Here is a 21867-nt window from a genome sequence, read left to right as displayed (position 1 = left end):
TAGCTTTTTGCAGGTTCTGGAACATAGCAATTGTTTTTTATTTGTTACTTTCAACGTGAAACACAAATAAATACAAATGATTATCATTACAAATGCAAAATATTCGTTTTTGTCGATTTTTTCTATAAAAAACGTGCATAATTAAATTTTTTTGTTCAACTCACCTTGATTTCTGTAGTGAGAGAAAATTGCCTCACATTCTCACTTTCTTACATTTATGATAGCTACTTTTCTCACGAACGTGAGTTTTGTTCTCCCTTATGATGTTTATAATAAGGGAGGAGGCGAGAGTGAGAAAACTCACGGTGAGATGATGTTCATGATTGGGCTGAATATTTCGAACACTAAAGTTTGGGTGTGTTTCATTCGCACACATTTCCTTTTCGCTATTTAGCTATTAATTTAATTGTAAAATTATATGAATTTCCATGCGGAAATGGAAATTTCTATCATTACCTCTGTAAGAATCCTCAAGTTTTACCACATTTTACTCGAAAAGCGTTCCTTTACTTTTTGACACCATACAATTCATATGGGAGCAGTTTACAACTGCCGGTTTTACAATTTTCAAAAGTAAAGGAACAGACCAATTAAATTTGTTGTCGGCAACGCAACTGGAGTTGGAGCTATCCCCCTTACTAAAATCGATGCATGTTTGTATAATATTATTAAATATGAATTACCCTGTTAATATTACTTACCACTGTGTATCATATTAGTTGTAACTATTGTATAGTACATGAAATAGAATAAATGAATTCATCCCGATAAACTACTTGGTGTCAGGTGGACGAACCATGAGAGAGACAATAAGACAAAAAGTGTAAATTGTGAAATTATTAAAATGGAATCATCAACAATAAATAAAATTAACTTCAAAGCAAAAAATATGGCTGAAGAATGGAAGAAATGGAAACCTGTGTTCAGAATGTTTTTAAGAGCCACAGGCTTGGAAGAGAAAGAAGACAAAAGAAAAGTGGCATTGTTATTGCATCACATGGGACCGGATGCATTGCAAATTACCAGCTCGTTTGATGTGAATCTAGATGAAGTAAAGTACAATGATTTGATCACCAAATTTGACACATTTTTCGTACCAAAGGTTAATTTGGCTATGGAGCGGCACAAATTCTTCACAAGGAAGCAAAGAGAGGATGAGAATTTGGAAAGTTTTGTGACAGATTTAAAGAATCTGAGTCTATCTTGTGATTTTGGAAATTTGAGAGACAGTTTGGTAAACGGTATATTCATATGTGGAATGCCCGTTAGTTTTCAGCATATAAAAGAACGATTATTGAGTGAAGGTGAAATAACACTCGAAAAAGCTATTGATATTGCTAGAAATATAGAAGCAGCACCCGAAAATGCATCACAGCTGTCACAAAACAGCAACAACAACACTTACGATATGAGTGTAGATTTATTAAAGAGAAATGATGCTCAAAAGAAGCTCTGTCGCAAATGTGGGCTCTCTCATCAAAATATCTGTCCAGCCGAAAACAGAATTTGCTATAACTGCAAAAGAAGAGGCCACTATGCAAGATTGTGTTATAGCAAACAACAAAATCAAAAACAACGTACGGCAAGATATGTAAAAAATTTACATCAGCCAAATGATGACGAAGAGGGCAGTGAAGGAAATGATTTCGTGGTTGGAATTTTAACATGTGTGCGAAAGACGAAAGAAGGTACAATAAACAAATTAAAAATATCTAGTATGGAGACTAATGCGTGGATTGTGGAAGTGATAATAAATAACAACAAAGTGAAATGTCAAGTGGATACTGGAGCTGATGCCAATATTTTGTCTGAGAAAATCGCAAAGAAGATGGGTTATGAAATTCAAGCAACGAAGACGAAGATATACACATTCAGTGGTGAAGCCTTGCTGAAAACTGGTAAAGTTAGAATATGTTTTGGTGTTGAGAGTAAAATCTATAGTAGTATATTTTATATTGTAAACCTATGATGTAAAAATATTATGTGTGTTCGTTTACTCAAAATTTGTACAAATTGTTACTGGATGTTGTTCGTTTACTTTACCGTACAATGCAAAAGACCTTAGCCGATTACAAGAAGTTACTGAACTTGTACAAATTTGTACAAATTGTTGAGTAAACGAACGCACCTATTATAGGATTAAATCTTGCAAAACTGATGAATTTGGTTAGAATCGTAAACAAATTGAGTCAAGAAGTAAATTAATGTTAAATCCTGAAATAGAGCCTATAGCGGATCCCCCAAGAAAAATTCAATTTTCGTTACACGGTGTTCTTAAATTGGAACTGGATAGGATGGTCAAATTGAATGTAATATCTAAAGTTGAAAAACCAACACCTAGGGTTAGTTCCATGGTGATAGTACCCAAACCTAATGGTAAAATTAGTCTTTGTCGTTACCCAAGAAATTTAAACAAGGCGATACTTAGACCACACTTTCCATTTCCTAATATAGCAAAATTGGCTGGATCTAAATTTTTCAGTAGCATTGATGCCAAAAGCGTGTTTTGGATGGTTCCACTAGAGAAAGATTCTACCGATTTATGTACATTTAATACGGCATTTGGGCGATACAAATTTTTACGTTTGCCGTTTGGAATAAACGCAGCATCGGAAATATTTCACGCAGAGATGATGAAATTGTTTGGGGATATTGAAGGGTTATTGATTTATATTGACGATTTTTTAATATATTCGAAAACTTTAGAAGAACATGAACAAATATTGAAAAAGGTCCTAGAAATGGCGAGACAGGTGTGTTGCAAATTTAACAGGGAAAAGTCTAAATTTTTTATGAAGGAAATTAAGTTCATTGGACATGTTTTTAATAGTGAGGGAGTTAAAGTTGATACCAGCAAAATTTAATCAATAATGGAGATGTGTAGGCCAACAAATATTACTGAGCTACAGATATTCTTAGGAATGATAAATTATGTTGGATCATTCATTGAGAATTTGTCCCTAAAAAATCAAAACTTAAGACAGCTTTTGAGAAAGGATATTGTGTGGCATTGGAACGAAAAGTTAGAAAAAGAATTTAATAGTTTAAAAATAGAAATGACTAAAACACCAGTCTTAACATATTTTGACCCAAAAAAAGCAATTGATCCTCACTGTTGATGCATCACAACACGCTGTAGGAGCTGCAATTCTGCATGAAAAAAATCCAATTGCATACAGCTCAGCATCACTCACAGATGCCCAGATAAATTATGCTCAAATAGAGAAGGAATTATTTGCGATACTGTTTGGATGTACAAAATTCCATCAGTATACATATGGCTGTATGGTGCTTGTTGAGGCAGATCATAAACCGTTAGTGTCTTTGTTTAAAAAGCCTCTCTATAAAATTCCTCCAAGATTGCAAAGATTTATGATAAAATTACAATGCTACGGTGTGAATGTGGTATACAAACCAGGGAAGTACATGTACATTGCTGACACTTTATCTAGATGTCCTTGCAAGAAAAAGCATTAGTTAATTTTGATGACTATGTAGCTCTTCATTGTAATTTTTTAAGATCCCATATGGAAATTCCGTTTTCAAATGTGGATGAAATAAAAGAACATATTAAATCAGATTCAGTGATTCAAAAAATCAAATATTACATTATGAATGGATGGCCAAAGTTTAAAGATTGTCTAAACTCAGATATTTGTCCGTATTTCAAAATTAAGGATGAACTCACAATTCTAGGTGATTTAGTTTTAGAAGGTATACAAATTTTAATTCCAAAATCTTTACGTTCAAAAATATTGAAAGGTATACATACACGAGGGACATATGGAAATGTAAAGATGTCAAAGTTTAGCACGAAAATCCATATTTTGGCCGAATATGTATAATGACATTACAAATATGGTCTCAACGTATGAAATTTGTTTAAAGTATAGTAATTCCAAGCCAAAGCAAGAGATGATTTCTCATGAAATTTATGATGTGCCGTGGTTCAAAGTTGGATATGACATTTTTGAATATAAAAGAAAGTCTTACCTTATTGTGGTAGATTATTATTCAAAATATATTAAAATTGCGCCTTTGACAAATGATTATTCTAGCGCATACAGTGACACAGAAAAGTATACATACACCCTACAAAAATGTAGTTTAGGCTAAATCGTTGGGTTTTTTACAGCAACAACTGCACTGTGTGGCCCCTTGGTGACAAAATAACCATAATTACACAAATTTATTTTAATCTAATACGTATATTTAATACAATTAAAGAAATTCAATTTTCACAACACAGAAAAGTATACATACACCCCAAGGAAATACGAGCATTATCGTAAAATTTATGGAATTAGTAGCAAAATTTATAATTTTTTTAGTTTTGGCGAATGTCTCAGGGTGTCTCAGATATATTTTAGAGAAAACAAATCATTTTTGCCGGTTTTATGCCGTTATTTAAGGTCGGACTTCTTGTATATCACATTAAAGCTGACCCTTGCTTAACTCTCTGCGTTTTTAGGTATTGTACTTTATAAAAAGCACAAAATTAGTTTCATATTGCAAATCTTGAGACCCAAGAAAGCTTTGGAGTTCTTATTGAGCAAAATATTCCTTCCTGCCCCCCTATTCAGTAACTTTTTAACAACTTCACTCATTGTTTATTTTACAACAATTTCATTTGTTTGTTTTGTAGTTGTTACAAAAACAAAAGAAATTTTAACAACATTTCAATCGATAAAAGTTACAGAATAGGCCTACTGGACGTCGATTAATGCACGTTTTTTCTCAAATTTCTCAGGAAGTTAATATTTTCCGCGGAATTCCTGGCGCAAATTACATACAAAATGCATTGAATTGCATTGTAGTATGGTCCGATACAATCCTTGGGCATTAATTGAATCAGAAATGTGATATATTTTGTTACAAACCTGTTCCCAAAGCTTTTAAAGCAACAAAATATAAGCACTACCAAAAAAGCATGAAATTTGTACTGTGAACAACGTCGTTTTCGTATTATGATCATTACCGTTACAATAGGCCCGAAACGTTTCGTATAATTGTACATTTCTGAGTCAATTGATGCCCAAGGATTGTATCCGACAATATTACAAGGCAATTCAAGGCCATCTATATGTAATTTGCACCAAGATTTCCGCGGAATCTATTCACTTCCTGAGAAATCTGAGGGAAAACTTGCATTTATCTACGTTAAGGAAGGTATACTATGCACAAAAACAACTTCAAAGCTTTCTAGGGTCCCAAAATTTGCCATCTGATACGAATTTTGTGCTTTTTTATAAAGTACAATACCTAAAAACGCAAAAAATTAAGCAAGGGTCAGCTTTAACGAGGTATATAAGAAATTTGACCCTAAAGAACGGCATTTGACCCCCAAAAATTATTTTCTTTTCTCTAAAATATATCTCAGACACCCATAGACATTCGCCAAAACTAAAAAATGTATAAATTTTGCTACTAATTCCATAAATTTTACGATAATACTCGTATTTCCTTGGGGTGTATGTATACTTTTCTGTGTTGCGAAAATTGAATTTCTTTAATTGTATTAAATATACGTATTAGATTAAAATAAATTTGTGTAATTATGGTTATTTTGTCACCATGGAGCCACACAGTGCAGTTGTTGCTGTAAAAAACCCAACGATTTAGCCAAAACTGCATTTTTGTAGGGTGTATGTATACTTTTCTGTGTCACTGTATGTTATAATTAAACTTAAAGCTATATTTGCCAGACATGGCGTACCACAAATATTTGTTTCGGACAATGGTCCACCTTTCAACTCCAAAGATTTTTCAATATTCTGTTCTGATTGGGGTATTCATAACATAACGTCAAGTCCTTATCTTCCTAGGTCTAATGGTCTTGCCGAAAGATCTATACAAACCATCAAGAAAATGTTTCAAGAATGCGAGGAAAGCGGATCTGATCCACATATAGCCCTTTTACATTATAGAACAACTCCGAAAGGGAATCTACCTAGCCCAGCAGAATAATTCCATATTTACATTAGGCAATTTTTCTTGTGGCAATTGTCAGTTTGTCGGTGAGAGAAGGTGTTCAGAGGCCAAGGGTTACCATATGCCTCACCTCTCTCTCTCCATCAAACTGACAATTGCCGCGAGGAAAATTGCCTAATATAAATATGGACTTATTAATGTCAAGGAACTTAAGGACACAGTTGCCATCAGTACTTAGTAATTTTAAGCCCCGACTTGTGGACGAAAAAATTATAAGAAAACAGTAAATAAAAAAATTACAAAATCAGCTAATTCTTCTTCTTTATTTGCCAACCCGTATTCGGGTGTTAGCGATCATACAATTATGTTTTACATTATTAACAATTTAATTATATTTTTTATTCCATTATAGATAGGTTTCTTGGCTTTCTTTTCTGCCTCTTGTCCTTCTTCCATCTATTGTGGTTTGGATAATGGCTTGGCTTATATTTTTCATTGCGTACTATATGACCCAGATAAGATGTTTTTCGGCTTTTTACATCGCGTGTTATTTGTCGTTCCACATTCATCCGTCGTAGTACTTCTTCATTTGAAATGTGGTCAGTCCAGCGAATTTTTAGAATACGACGACAAATCAACATTTCAAAAGAATTTAGTCGTTTTTCGTCGGCTAATTTTATCGTCCAAGTTTCTGCAGAGTATAATAATACTGACCATATGTAGCATCTGACAAAACGTATTTTCGTTGAAAGGCTTATGTCATGGCTGGTTAGCGTTTTCTTATATTTGGAAAATGAATTTTTTGCCATTTCGATTCGGCACTTAATTTCACTTGACATATCCCATCGGTCATTTATCTGGACTCCTAGATATTTATATGTTCTTACACGTTCTATTTCTATGTTATTAATTATCATAGGTACATTATTTTCCACCTGTTTTCTGCTGACAATCATATATTTAGTTTTTCTTATGGTATAATAGAAATTTAAAAAAAAGTCAAAGTCAGATAAAAGACCCTGTGACAATGTTTTCTTTAAAAGAACCCCATATGCTTTATAGTCGAGTGGGCAAAATTGTCATCAGTAGTTAGTAATTTTAAGCCCCGACTTGTGGACGAAAAAATTATAAGAAAACAGTAAATAAAAAAATTACAAAATCAGCTAATTGGTATAATACAAATTCAAAAAAGTCAAAGTCAGATAAAAGTCCCGGTGACAATGTTTTCTTTAAAAGAACCCCAGATGCTTTATAGTCGAGTGGGCAAATTATTCGAAATTGTGAAGAGCCAAGATCTTTTCTCGTAAGGGATAGTGATGAAGTAGTATACAGGAGAAATGAACAACATATATTATCTAGACCGGAACCAATCGATAGTACACCCGAAAATGAAAATTTGGAAGCTGAAACTGAAACAGTCAATGAGCAAAATGTTAATATGAAATTGGTGTAGTAAATGAATCATTGAGTGATGAAAATGGAAGTTTTAATGGTGGATCCCAACATGTATTCAAAGAATATGAAACAAGAAGTGGAAGAAAAATAGTCAAGCCAAAAAGGTTCAATGATTGAAATAATTAAAGAATTAATATTGTAATTTTGTTTATTATAAAACACCTTATATTCTTTTTTCATATGCCAATTTTTTTATTTATTTATTTATTTCAAAATTCATATATGATACAAAGCCTCAATGGCCAATTAAACGTATCTCAAGACAAAAAACCTGAGTTATAAAATAATAAATTCAATTTAATTTACTTAAATACATTAATATATAACAAATAATTATTATTTAAATGCAGATATATTTCTTCGGCTCCCCAGCCATAAAAACAGTTAAAGAAAAAAAAAAAAAAAAACAATAAAAAAGTCCAAAGAGTAGTAACTCAACATATGCTGATTATTCAAAGAGTGACTTATTATACATGACTTTAAATATATATGGATTGCTGTTCACGTAGCCTTTGCATGTATCTAAGGATTTTCAAACGAAAAGAGTTATTGGTGTGAGAAAAAATACGTAGTTCTATTGGTAAAAAATTCCAAAACCGAGCGACTCTGACTAAGAAAGACTTAGAATACACATCTTTCCAAATCAAAGGAATAAAAATCTGAGGATTTCGAATAGTGTTTAAAAAAGTAAATGTCCTACTAAGAGCAAAAGGCATGCCATTTTTAATAAGATTGTAAAAAAGCAACACACAACGATAATTGACAAACATATCAAATGAGCACCCTAGAAAACGAATGACATGTTCAGATACATGACTTCTTCGTCGAAGATTAAATAAAAAACGTGTAATAGTATTCACAATACGGTTCACTTTGTCAATATTTCCGCCAATAGTGCCAGAATATACCTCAAACCCATACAAGACTTGAGATAACAATAGAGAATTCGCCAGCATTAACTTAATTCTGTAAGGGAGATATAAATTTGATCCATAAACTCTACGCAACATACCCCAAACTCTCCCAGACAAAGCATCAATATGACTCTCAAATGAAAGATCACAATCAATAATTACACCCAAACACTTGTGCTGCTGTACGAAGTCGATTTTAGTGCGATCCAAGAAGATGTCAATATTAGGCAAAAGGTTATTACTACCAAAAAATAACGCCTTGGTCTTAGAAGGGTTGACTTTTAATGAATTCATAGTCGCCCAACGAAGAAAATAATTTAGATTTGAATTTATATTACTTTCAAGAATGTTGATAGTATCACGTCTACTATTAAAGAGCAAGAATATATCGTCTGCAAATATAAAAGTAGAGCAAAAAACAGAATTCGTGCAACGAGGAAGGTCATTCACATATAGGATAAATAGAAGGGGACCAAGTACAGATCCTTGTGGAACACCAGAGAACAAGGGTAGGCAATTAGATTGACAACCATTTAGAACAACAAACTGGCTCCTATCACACAAGTAGGAAAAAATTAGTTTACAAGCAGATTTAGAGAAGTTAAACTCATCTCTCAATTTTAAAATAAGTGAGGTATAATTAATAGAATTGAAGGCTTTGGACAAATCTAAGGATATAAGAACACTAACCATATCATCGTTGATGGCTTCACGAACTGATTCAGTTAGTTGAAGCAATAAATGAGTAGTGTTATGTCCCTTGCGAAAAGCAAATTGACAATCATTAATCCGACTTTCACAAATCTGAAGCATTTGATTCTTAATGACATGCTCCATAATCTTTGATACAGCAGGCAAAATAGAAATTGGCCTCAAGTCATCAGATTCCCTAACAGACCGCGATTTTGGAATTGGCACTACTCGAGCTGTCTTCCACGCAGATGGGAAAACTGACGTAGTTAAAATAGATTCCACCATGTTTGATGTATAATATTATTAAATATGAATTACCCTGTTAATATTACTTACCACTCTATATCATATTAGTTGTAACTATTGTATAGTACATGAAATAGAATAAATGAATTCATCCCGATAAACTACAGCTTTCATAAATTTGTTCTTAAAATCCACTTTTATATATCAGATAGTCCATTTAAAATGTTTTTAAAATCCATGTTCCATCCATGTTTATAAATTATCAGCCTCTTATATGTTGTTTGTAACGTACATTGCCGTTACGGCTACATTACGTTACATTTCTATAATTAAGCAATAGAGTCAGCTGGTAAAAAACGTTTTCATCCACCCCCTTTCGTCCCTGTGTTTTTTCAACCCCCTTTGCAAATACACAAATTAGTATGACGATCCAAGAGATAATGGTAGGTGAGGTGGTTACATTTTACTCTCCCCTTTCCTTCTATTTGTGGGGCTGTTAATTTGAAAAGAGAGTAACAAAAATAGTCGTAGTTTATTAATCGTGCTTTAACTTTCAACTTATAATTTCTTTATCAATCGTAAATCGGCAATAGCAACTTCTTAAGATAATCACAAATTCTAAAAGAAATTGTCCAAAAAAACCCTAGTCCCAAACAAAAAAGCTTTTCCATTTATATTAGCGAATATATTTTCTGCTTTAATCTTAGCAATAATTCTCAGTTGTTCTCTGAAAGCCAAGTGGGACGGTTGGATTCGTGCTGCTGTCTTCGTCGTTTCCATTAACAAAAGTAAACATTTACTTTATTTAGTAGTGTGTTTAATCATAGTATAAAGGTAAAGAAAGTAAGTTAAAGTGAATGAGGGAAAATAACAAAATGTGAAATATAATAGGTACAAAGAAAAAATATAAAAAATTAATGTTTTAAGCTAAACTAAGAAACGGAAAGTGAAATTGAGCTCTGATTTATTCTTCAAAGAACAATACTATTGTGAGCTTAAAAGCAAAAACATACTTATAAAATTCAACTAAGAAATGTTATTAAGTGATCAATAAAATTTGAACTTTGAACCGGTCTATTTTATTTACTTTCGTATATACTTCGAGGTGATACGAGGTGAAGTCCCCTGTTGAAAAATGAATAATTTGCACGGTGCTCTTGAATTAAATTTAAATGGAAGGTGCTTACACCTGGAAAGTTTTTGCGGATTCTGAATCTACAATGTTCATAGATGAGAAAAATCGACGGAGCGCTTTTTAAACAAATCGCGATTCAAGTTGACATTTTTAAGGGTTTTTTAGGTTTTCACGATTTTGCTTGCAAACCGCAAGTCCTATTGAAATGGGACTTAAGAAAATGTTTTAGCAGCGAAAATTCTGTAGAAGATTGGCTGACTGATATTTTCCTGAGTTTTACCATTTTTGAGATGTAGAGGTTCAGATCAAACTTTCAGATTTTGTTCTTAGGTCTTTAGGATTCAGCTTGAAAACTGCAAATCCTTTAGAAACGGGACCAAAGAATATGTTGTAGTTGTGAAAATTCTCTACAATATTGACTCTCGTAATTTTTTCCTAGGCTGTACCATTTTTAAGATATATAAGTTAAAGTTGGGAAATTGCAGTCATGACATTGTTTTATAAGGAGGCGATACAGTCAATCCATTGTCCTAATTTGAGCGTCTATATCTCTATAACGGTAAAAACTACGAAGATATCATAAAAATCAATCTTGTAGAGAATTTTCATAGCTACAACATTTTCTTTAGTTCCATTTCGTAAGGACTTGCGGTTTCCAAGCAAAATCGTGAAAACCTAAAAAACCATTAAAAATGTCAACTTGAATCGCGATTTTTTTAGTTTTTCGATTTTTCTCATCTATGGACATTGTAGTTTCAGAATCCGCAAAAACTTCCCAGGTGTAAGCACCTTCCACTTAAATTTGATTCAAGAGCACCGTGTTTGTTAAATGAAAGTTTGCTGATATATTGCATTTATTGCAACACTCCTATGTAATTTGCATGTTAAAATTCGTTTTTCAAATTGATTTATTAATGCAGCCAAGGTCCGCATTGGGTTGACGTACTATGGAGGGACAAAACCAATGTAACCTGCGGATACATTTCTTGCTCCTAAATCAGGGAAAATGTCAGGAATTTGTAATACCTATAGCTATTCTAAAAATTAGAATCATTAATACGTCATATGCAATGGTAATTACAATCCATTATTTTATAACGACACCCATTACAAATTAAAGTTACTTAAAAAGTTAATTAAAAATTAAGAGTATCTGCAATGGACTACAACAGCGAAATCGCCCTGTAGGATTCACTTTTACTGACATCCTTCCCTGGCTTCAGTTGCGGAACCACCCTGCTCATTTTCCAGACTTCGAGAACGACGTGAGTGGCAAGCGACAGGTCGAGAATTTTCCTATGATACTCAACTCCCCGGCCCATCCAATTGTTTCACCGATATCATGGAGATACCTTCAGGGCTTAACGCTTTGGATGATTTAACGTTCTTGACAGCATTTACAACATCATCCATAGTAAATTGTGGTGGTTCCTCCTCGACAGGAAGATATATAATGCGGCGTAGCTCGAGAAATTGTAGATCAAAATAACTTGTGCATCTCTTCGCATCCGTCAGCTTAACGTCGACAAACGTGACTGAGGTCCTATCATCATTCTTTCCAGGGTAGAAAGTGACTTACCCATTGCTCCGATGTTGCAAATCTTCAGATGGTTTAGCCACTAGTTCCGTTTATGCTCACCGACCAACCTGTGAACTTCCACTGTCAGCTCCCTAGGGTTTGCTCGACGAAGCTCCTTAAGCGGAAAATTTAGTCTCAGTTCGGATATTCGACCATCAGGTATATAGCGAGCGGCTACATCAGTGATGATGTCTCGGAACGTTCTCTGTGGTACCCGATCATCAGAAGGGTTGGGCAGATCTCTGAAGCAGTTATTAGTGATTCGGGCGGTCTGCTGATGGAGACCATTATGGGGAGATGGTCTGACCCAATAGAAACTATTGCGTGCCAAGTGACGTCATTTGTCCCACAAGGTGACATGATGGTTTATCTGGCGCACTGTAACACTATCCACAAATTATTGTAGGCCTAATGTTGGGCTTATAACCTGTAGTACAGCTAATTATCGGCATGATGTACAAGGGGAACTAGAAAAGCTTGTGTCCTAGGCAACACGCAATGTCGCCAGGCGTCATTTGGCATTTTTTGGAAAGTTTGGCAGTTTTTAGCTTAAGCGTACTCAGGACAGTTTGACATACGACCATGTGTTGTATTGTTTACAGTGACTTGAAAAAATCACTTTGCAAAAAAATGGAATTTACTTGTGAACATTTTCGTCTGATAATTTTTCACAATTTTCGACGTGGATAATCAGGGCAAGAGTGCATCAATCAAATTAAATGTTGGTATGTCGATGAAGGACCATCCTAAAGCACTATGAAAAACTGGTTTAATCAATTCATTTGTGTCCAACACCCGCCAATAAACGAAGCTCGTGAGGGTCGTCCGAAAACGGTCGTTGTGCCAGAAAAAATTAAGCCGTGTGTGAACGGATAATGCAAGGTCGCCATGTTATGTACCGCGATATAGAGGCATCTTTGGGCATTTATTCCACAAACTAACATTTGATATTGCCTGAACACTTGGGACCAAAAATGGGAGTTTCTCGTCGGATCCCGTGTGGTTCGGTGCTTCAAAAGACGTTTATAAGATGGATCCATGTGACGAATCATGGAACTATGCGTAAGAGCCCTAAAAATCGCAGCGATCCCAAAAGATGCTGTAAAAGCGTTCAAAACCCCTGTTTTGGAGGTGTCTCAGCAAGCCACTGTAAACAATCCAACAGATGGTCGTTTGTAAAACTGTCCGGAGTGCGCTTAGGCTAAAAACTGTCAAACTTTCCAAAAAAATGTCAAATGACGCCTGGCGACACAGCGTGTTGCCTAGGCCGCAAACTTTTCTAGTTCCCCTTGTATATGTGCAGCAATTCTACCTCCGCAGTTCCACACCTGACTGCTATCCCCATACATTCTATGTACGGGTCATTAGAGACAGGCAATAGGAAAGCTCATCCGCCACCTCAACTTCTGGTGCGATCCTTTCTGTAACCATCATAACGTTGTAAGCTGCAGTTGTTGTTGTAGCCCCTGCAGGTTCGGTATGTAACTAACTAACCTAACCCGTGTATGATGAGGTGTAATTTTGTACCACCTCTGTGTGAGCCTGCTTAATGTTCAATGTCAAGGGGTATAAGAGGATTATTGTTGAAGTCTAACCTACTTTTATGCACATATCAAAAACTATCCTTCCTATTTATTTAAGATTATCAAAAATTGCATGTTTATCTTAGACTTTACTCAGCTTTGCTTCGCTCCTTTTTAAATTTGTGTTAAATTATTGTTTTTCATTTCAGACCACAGAATGGCAACTCTATTACCTGGAAATATTCTTTACGGCGGACCCGTTGTCGGTACCGAAACAAAACAGTACAAATCCTTGGGTCACTATGCAATGGAAAAATATAAAAGTTTAGGAACACAAACTGTTATGGTAAATATATAAAACTAGAGTATGTACATATATATAAACAAAAATTGCACATTAGATTATGGACAATATAACGGTAAACTCTTACCTTATAATATTTGTATGTGTTCATAGCAAAACATTTGCAGTTTGTACCTGATAATAATAAGTATAAATTTTCTAACACAGCGATATGATAACCAACGATGATAAGTTTGAAATGTAGCAAAGAGCAATAATGTGGACGACAAGTACTTAAACTCTTTACTTGGGAATCCGATAATTCTAAAATAAAAAAATCATGGGGGTTTGGGAGGGTATTGTAATTAATACATACCCATGTATGTTTGTTAAAAAAATAAATTTTTGACGTTAACCGTTATAACTGTTATGTCAATGATATGTATGTCCATTTCATTTGAATATATGAATTATATATGTACAAGTTTATGCAGGCATAAACCTAGATTATCGTGTAATAAAAAATTAAGCTATTGATCATAGTTTTAAATTCAAAGGTATATTATTTTATATTTTTACATACGTATTACGAAATATTACAATTATGCCTACATAGGTATATAGAGAAATAATGAAATATATAGAAGGCTAACAAAGTTCAACTACCTTCCAAATTCCAGCAAAACAAATTTTGTGTTTAGCTAAACCGATGCTTAATTTCCTGCCTAAAAATACCCAATATATTGATTAAGGAATTTAACATCTTTTATATGTTTTGTATGTTTGTATTACAAACTCAAAGTTTAATTTTTTGCACCAGAAATTTGTTATCTTAAAGTAACTTTTATTTATTACAATCTTTGCTTAGAAAAATATTAATTTTTATAATTACCTTGTTCCTCCCCAGATTGATGCAGTTTCTGGCCAAGAATATTCCGCTGAATTTATGTACAAATCTATTGTACGCTTAGCACATGTTCTTAAACATCTTGGTGTAAAGAGCAATGACGTGATCGGCCTGTCCAGTGAAAATCGTGTAGAATTCGCCATTGCATTATTTGCATCTTTTGTTGTCAATGCTACTGTGGCTCCATTGAATGTTACTTATTCTGAGCGTATGTATTAACTCTTGTTTATTTCTTTTGTATATTTTAACTAATTCAATTATTTTTCATATTCAATTACAGGTGAGGTAGATCATGCCATGAACTTGTCCAAACCTAAAGTAATGTTTGCTTCAAAAATGACCATCGATCGCATTACAAAAGTATCCAAAAATAATTCTTTTGTTAAGAAAATTATTGTCTTCGCTAATGATACTCCCAACTCACATATCCTGTCATTCAATGAATTGATGAAAAGCGATAAAATTCCATCGCAAGATACCTACGAGTGTGTAATTGCCAATAAAGACGATGATGTAGCGCTGATTGTGTGCTCGTCCGGTACTACGGGTATGCCTAAGGGTGTCCAGTTGACGCAATCGAATATTTTGAGCACAATCGATTCTCAGTTGTAAGTACAAAGATTTGATTAATAATGCTATAAGGAGTATAAGGAATCGCAGCTTGTCGCAGATAGCTGTGGCATGCGCGGACGACATAAGCATGATTTCGAATGGGGTAGTTGGTGGTCGGAATTCTGCTAGCGTCGAACATGACATTCAACTCACCTCTGTAGTACATGTGGTGAACAGAATGCCCGTAAATTTAGTGGTGGAGTTTTGCATATACCTCGCGTGAATAAGGTGGTGAGATCAGTCAAATAGGAGTTCAGCCATTCGCAAGAGACATCAGGGAAGATACCCGACGCCAAGAACGTACAATCATCCGCATACGTTACGCCATTTTCCAGACTTCGGGGACGACGTGGGTGGCTAGCGGCAGGTTGAAGATCTTTGGTGAGATATTCAACTCCCAGCTCATCCAGATGTTTCAGCATTACAGTGGAGATTTCATTCATTCAACGCTTTTTATGATTTAGCGTTCTTGATGGCATTCGCAACATCATTCATTGTAAATTCGTGGTGGTTCCTCTTCGACAGGAAGAGATTTTATACGATGTTGTACTATTCTTTTCGACCTGTCACTTCCAGGGGTGTTGGACAAGCTGTTGTGTCAGCCCTCTGACTCTGGGGTCACTGGCCCATGTCCTGTCGGTATATGGCGAGCGGTTGATGATGTCTCGGCACGTACTTTCTGCTACCCGAACATCAGAAGGGATGGGCAGATCTCTGTAGCGATGATTAGTGATCTCTCTGAAACTAGGCAAATTAGCTTTCCCATGATTGATGAAAGTGCGGCGTTCAGAGGTTATAAAATCTGCTGATAGATACAATTATGGCGAGTTTGTCTGACCAATGAGAAACGACGAGTTGCAGGCTTACGTCGTTGGTCAGGTTGGGCGTTGGGCGTCCTCATTGACGGGGCTCGATGGAGATGGTCTGACCCAAGAAGAATTATGGGTTGCCAGGTGGCGTCATTTGTCAGACCAGGTGAAATGATGGTTATATCAGGCGAACTGTGACACTCTCCGCTAATTTTTCCCTGCCTAATTGACCGTGCAAAACGTTGGGTCATCTCCAAGACCAGTAGGTTATGACCTTCCAAAAGCGCGCATGTTAGGCGTATAAGTACAGCGATTAATCGACGGGATGTATACGTTTAGGAACTCTAGTTCAGCAGTTCCACATCTAACTGCTACCCCCACATAATTAGAGGCAGGCTCAAGCGAGATAATCCAACACCACTACTTTCGATGAGATCCTTCCTCAGTACGTTGTAACCATCGCAACACTGTAAGCTGCAGTTGTTGTTGAGTCTGAGTTTAAAGTGCAAGAAGGATGCATTTTCAGGGATTCGATCTGCAACGACTGGTGTTAAGTGCTGTGTGTGCGGCTGCTGATGGTGAACTGCGGGGAATCTCGTATTTTGATGACGAAGAATCACTGGGGGCTGAGTTCACGCAACATGCAACAACATAGTCCCTGTTGAAGTCCCTCCCATGGACAAGCCCAGAACAACTCCCGAAATGCAGCCACCCTCGGCGTACATATATTTCATCCCACTAAAGTTTGAGTGTTGTTGAAGGGGATGTAAAAAATGGTGCATATCCATACTGGTCCTGGGTTTTCCTCCGTTCCGGTATGGAACAATAGAATCCGCAGCAGGCATTCCGGGATATGCTGCTCCAAACCCAGAAAAACGGTACAAATACATACATATGAATACTGAGCTGGCAGCTTCTCGCGGATCTTGAGTGGTAACCCGGTATCGAACAATTCGCTGCCATGGGTTTAGAGTGTGACTGGCTTCTCTATCGCCTTTCGGACTCGGCGATAAAAAGGAAACCCCATATCATGTAACTAAACATAAAATCGGGCTGGGAGACTCATAAATTTTACTTGCAGATATCTCAACCAAATATTTGAAATATTTTTTTTTTTTCAAAAGTCTGGCTTATTCCCATTGTTGTTGTTTTATTATTTTAAAACAACTATATAAATATTTATAAAATAATAATTTCAACATATTTTTCTTTACAGGGAACCAACTGCTATTCCATTGGGTGAGGTTAAAATGTTAACCGTCATTCCATGGTTCCATGCTTTCGGTTGCTTGACTTTAATTACCACCGGTTGTATGGGTGCTTGCTTGGTTTACTTGCCCAAATTCGAAGATCACCTCTTCTTGAGTGCCATAGAGAAATATCGTATCATGATGGCCTTTATGGTGCCACCACTGATGGTATTCCTTGCCAAACATCCCATTGTTGAGAAATATGATCTATCATCACTGATGGTATTGTTGTGTGGTGCTGCTCCTCTCAGCAAAGAAACTGAAGATCAAATAAAAGAACGCATTGGTGTGCCAATTATTCGTCAAGGCTATGGCCTCAGTGAGTCCACCTTGAGTTTGATTGTACAAAATGACAATGCCTGCAAACCGGGTAGTGTTGGCGCTCTAAAAACTGGCCTCTATGCCAAGGTTATTGATACCGAAACAGGCAAGGTGTTGGGACCTAATCAACGTGGTGAATTGTGCTTCAAGGGTGATTGTATTATGAAGGGTTATATTGGTGATCCAAAATCAACTCAAAGTGCCATTATCGATGGTTGGCTACATACCGGTGATATTGGTTATTTCGATGATGATTTCGAATTCTTTATTGTTGATCGCATTAAGGAATTGATTAAATACAAAGGTTTCCAAGTACCACCTGCCGAAATTGAAGCTTTATTGTTGACGAATCCCAAGATTAAAGATGCTGCTGTTATTGGTAAGCCCGATGAAGAGGCTGGTGAATTACCATTGGCTTTTGTTGTTAAGCAGGCCAATGTTGATTTAAGCGAAAAAGAAGTCATCGATTTTGTGGCAGCGCATGCCTCGCCAGCTAAGAAATTGCGTGGTGGTGTCATTTTTGTCGATGAAATCCCCAAGAATCCCAGTGGCAAGATTTTGAGACGTGTTCTTCGTGAAATGCTCAAGAAGAAACACAAGTCAAAGTTGTAAATTTGATATTATTAGAAAAAAATGTGTACATATGTATGTATTTTCGAAACAAACAAACAAACAAAACAAAATAACCAAAGTAAACGGAATGTTCAATCAAATATACCTGACTAGCTAAATAATAAGGTGCAATTTATACATAAATATAAATAAAACAAATACAAACATTAAGTTGATAATGTGGATGAGTGTTAATGGTAAATTTTCTATTTTTTTTTAATTTGAATTTCTATTTTTTGAAATAAAGTTTGGAACTTTTTGAAAAGTTAAAAAATATTTATGAATATTTATGAATGTGTTTTAATGGGGGTTAATTAAAGAATATCTAACAAAATCATTTATTAAATGATTTTAATAAAACAACAAATAGAAATATTTTTTAAATTTTCTTTTTCTTTCTTTTTATTTTCTTCATTGGTAGATTTCTTTCTATTTTCCGTTTTATCGTCACTCTTCGTTAATACATAAAATCTAATCCATTTTTTTCATTTATTATTAAACTATGAAGATAATGTTAACGTGAGTTTGTATGTATAAATATCCATACAAACATATATAGTTAGTATATATGTGTGTGTTTCTGATTTGTGAATTATAAAGAATTTCTATTTGCTTTTTGTTTCTAGTTGCAATTGTTTTCTTTTAACTTTTAACCAATATATATATATAATAATATTTTTAATTAGCACTAAATATTTAATCTAAAATTTCTTTCGCTAAATAGTTACAACAGAATTTTCCTACAGGAAATAATTTTATATAGTTTTCTTTATTTTTTTTTTATTAAGTTTTTTTTGTTTATCATAAAAATCAAATTAATTTATATCGCTCTATGATCGATTTGGAATAAGATTGGAGCAACTGTTCACGTTTGTTTTTATAACATTTCTCACGACGATTGCTGCAATTGTGTGACATGGAAAAATATAAATTTTATTTAATGAGAGTAAAGAAAGTGGTAATTGAACTTTAATCTTTTAAACATTCATCATTTATCTCTACAACCCCTTTTTAAAACTGGTAAGATATGCAATTTAAAGTCGCATTTACATCTAAGAGGTTTTAAAATACCATGCGCCATTTAAATAAATAATGTGTTTGTCCCAAATGCTTGTTTTAGGTGCAAGTGTAAAGTGAGTTTAAAAAGGTAGATTAAAAGTGTATCTATTTCATGGCATACTTTTAGGCGAAAATAAATTTATAAACAATCTTCATCACAATTGTTCTGAATATTAAAAAAAGGAAGTCAAATAATCGAATAATACATTAGAATGTCATAATTATGCTATCCTAATATATTTGACGTATATTTTTATATACAGTCGGACCTCGATTATCCGTAATGGTCGGGACCGGAGGCATTACGGATAATCGATTTTCCCGGATAATGGAGTAACACTGTTTCTCATGTAATTTAAATAAAAAATATGCATTCTTGCAAATATTTATAAAAAAGAGCAATTATGAATTTACTATAAAGTTTAAAAGATTAAAACTGTTCTAAAATTATTCATTTGTGCATTGTTTTTGTCCATTGAAATTTGGTCGAATAACTTTTAATCTGTGTTGTCCTCTCCCGGATAATGGAGGCTTACGGATAATCGAGGTTCGGCTGTATTATACATGGGCCAGTATCTCATCTCCGACATTCGGGAATGTATTGCAACCAACATCTGACGAAATCAATAATACCATCCACAACGGATAATGATAAATTAGAACAGGTAGTCGAAGAAAATATAAGCACTCCTAGTGTACAAGGGCATAATTAGTCTTTGACACCCTTGAAAATTGATGCAAGGCAAATCCGGTCTTTCTGTCATTCGCGACCATTCACCCAGGTCTAGATAGTTCATGTGGCTTCTCAGCGGAAGGTTTTGTCCTGGGCTACCTTAGCAGTCCTTCCCAGATTGGACTTATTTAACTATCTGTCGTGCGGCCACCTTCGTTCGGGCCACTATCCTATTGTTAAGCTAATGGAGACCATCAGTAGTGTCAGCCACATGACATCCCTCAGCACCATCCGACCTACTTCTTTGTTGCCACCAATATGTCAAATTCATTGTTTTTGTTACTTAATTTTATGAAAACGCAAACATTATTAACTACATCATTGTGATGTGGGAGAATGGTCCATCTCTTCATCCACATTAAATATAGTTTGCTTTTGGAATGCTATAACCGTCTTCTACAAGGGGCATCAATACACATCGCGAGTTGTCGTTTTTTTAGACTTGGAAAGCGATCAAGGGTTGCACAATCTCCCCATAATCGTCTGCATCAACAGATTGCCCGACATCTGAATATCGTACTTCAGCGACCATGGTTAACAAACTGACCTATTTTCAAAGTGTGTACCGATCACCGCTTCAAAGCTCGTAACGGAAGTCCATGAGCATAACTGGAAATTGGGTCTTGAAAAAGTTATAGGTCACTTTGACTGACTGAAGAGATGCGCAAAAAATTTTAGACGACGCCGCGGGAGTGACTGTTAGAAGAAAAATAGCAAAAGAAAGGACCAAAACATTTAAAATGGATGATTTTCAAATGTCATAAAATCATTCAGCCGTAGGATATCTCTCCAAGTCCAGGTAATAACAATACACAGGTAGGTGGTTCCAATTCTGAAGACATGCAAAGATTCATGTCGCGGTAGGAAAGAGCCTTGGGGCATACATACATATCAGTCAATCCCACGGCAGAAAATTCTTTGTACAGAATTGTCCCGAAAACAAAGGCGTTTCGTCCAGCGGCTACCAACCCAGCATCAAACCTATGCTGCTACCACAACAACTACGCATACCAGTCGAACATCTCGTGTCACAAATAATCTTGGAGGCGCTAGACCTATCACCGACTTTAATTGAATTGATGTTTGAAATCTAGGCGTAGTATTATTGCTTTATTCGAGTATTTTTGAGAAAATATGTACATGTTTTGAGATTTTACAAATAGTTGTATTACAGCAGATGAATTCAAATTGGTTTAACCATATTATCTATATATAATATCACAGTTAAGGAGGAACAATTAGGAATGAAAAAACCTTTGATAGATATTAAAAATTTTGAGAAATTTGGTAAAAATTAGGCATATATTTTCTTTTGAGATAAAAGTAGTTATACATAATTTTAAAGTAAATTTCTTATAAAAGCGTAGTTATATCCTCTGCATCGATCCTCTAATGTCAGAGTCAGTAGCCGTATAACCGTTTCAATTGTATTATGTCCATAATGAGAATGTAGATGGGATGTGGAGTGACGCCAACTAAGATGATGTATGATTTTTAATTTCTTATTTTGTATTACTTGGAGTTTCTTAATAAGATAGGCAGCAGTTTTTTTATACCAGGTTTGGCAAGCATATGTCATGATCGGTCTGATGCACATTCTGTATAGCATAAGTTTGTTTCTCAGATTCAGCTTAGATTTCCTATTGAGCAAAGGGTAAAGTGACCTTCCACAATTCACAGATTTTTCTAAAGTTTGGAGTATGTGATCTTTAAAAGTTAATTTCCAATCCAATGTAATACCTAAATACTTAATCGATTTTTTTATCTCAATATTGCTTCCTTGTATTTGGAGCGGAATGTTCGGA

At 35.0% G+C, this 21867-nt stretch overlaps 1 protein-coding gene across 4 annotated transcripts; it reads left to right on the top strand.

Moving 5' to 3' along the window:
• Positions 1 to 705: 705 nt before the first annotated feature.
• LOC141388751 (luciferin 4-monooxygenase) lies at positions 706 to 18554 on the top strand. Of its 4 annotated transcripts, none has more exons than XM_073958981.1 (5): positions 706 to 1898; positions 13686 to 13822; positions 14667 to 14874; positions 14947 to 15274; positions 17304 to 18554. In XM_073958981.1, exons 1-5 carry the CDS (start codon positions 845 to 847, stop codon positions 18268 to 18270), a joined length of 2694 nt encoding a protein of 897 aa, XP_073815082.1. In that variant the 5' UTR covers positions 706 to 844; the 3' UTR covers positions 18271 to 18554. The 4 variants fall into 4 exon arrangements, with proteins under 4 accessions (XP_073815082.1, XP_073815084.1, XP_073815083.1 ...); XM_073958983.1 differs by lacking the exon at positions 706 to 1898 and adding an exon at positions 9689 to 10082; XM_073958982.1 differs by lacking the exon at positions 706 to 1898 and adding an exon at positions 9696 to 10073.
• The last annotated feature ends 3313 nt before the right edge of the window (positions 18555 to 21867 follow it).

This window comes from Musca autumnalis, unplaced genomic scaffold (genome assembly GCF_047663935.1).
Source record: "Musca autumnalis isolate F117 unplaced genomic scaffold, ASM4766393v1 scaffold_1, whole genome shotgun sequence".
NCBI classification, from domain to species: domain Eukaryota; kingdom Metazoa; phylum Arthropoda; class Insecta; order Diptera; family Muscidae; genus Musca; species Musca autumnalis.
This window is presented reverse-complemented; position numbering and strand designations above follow the sequence as displayed.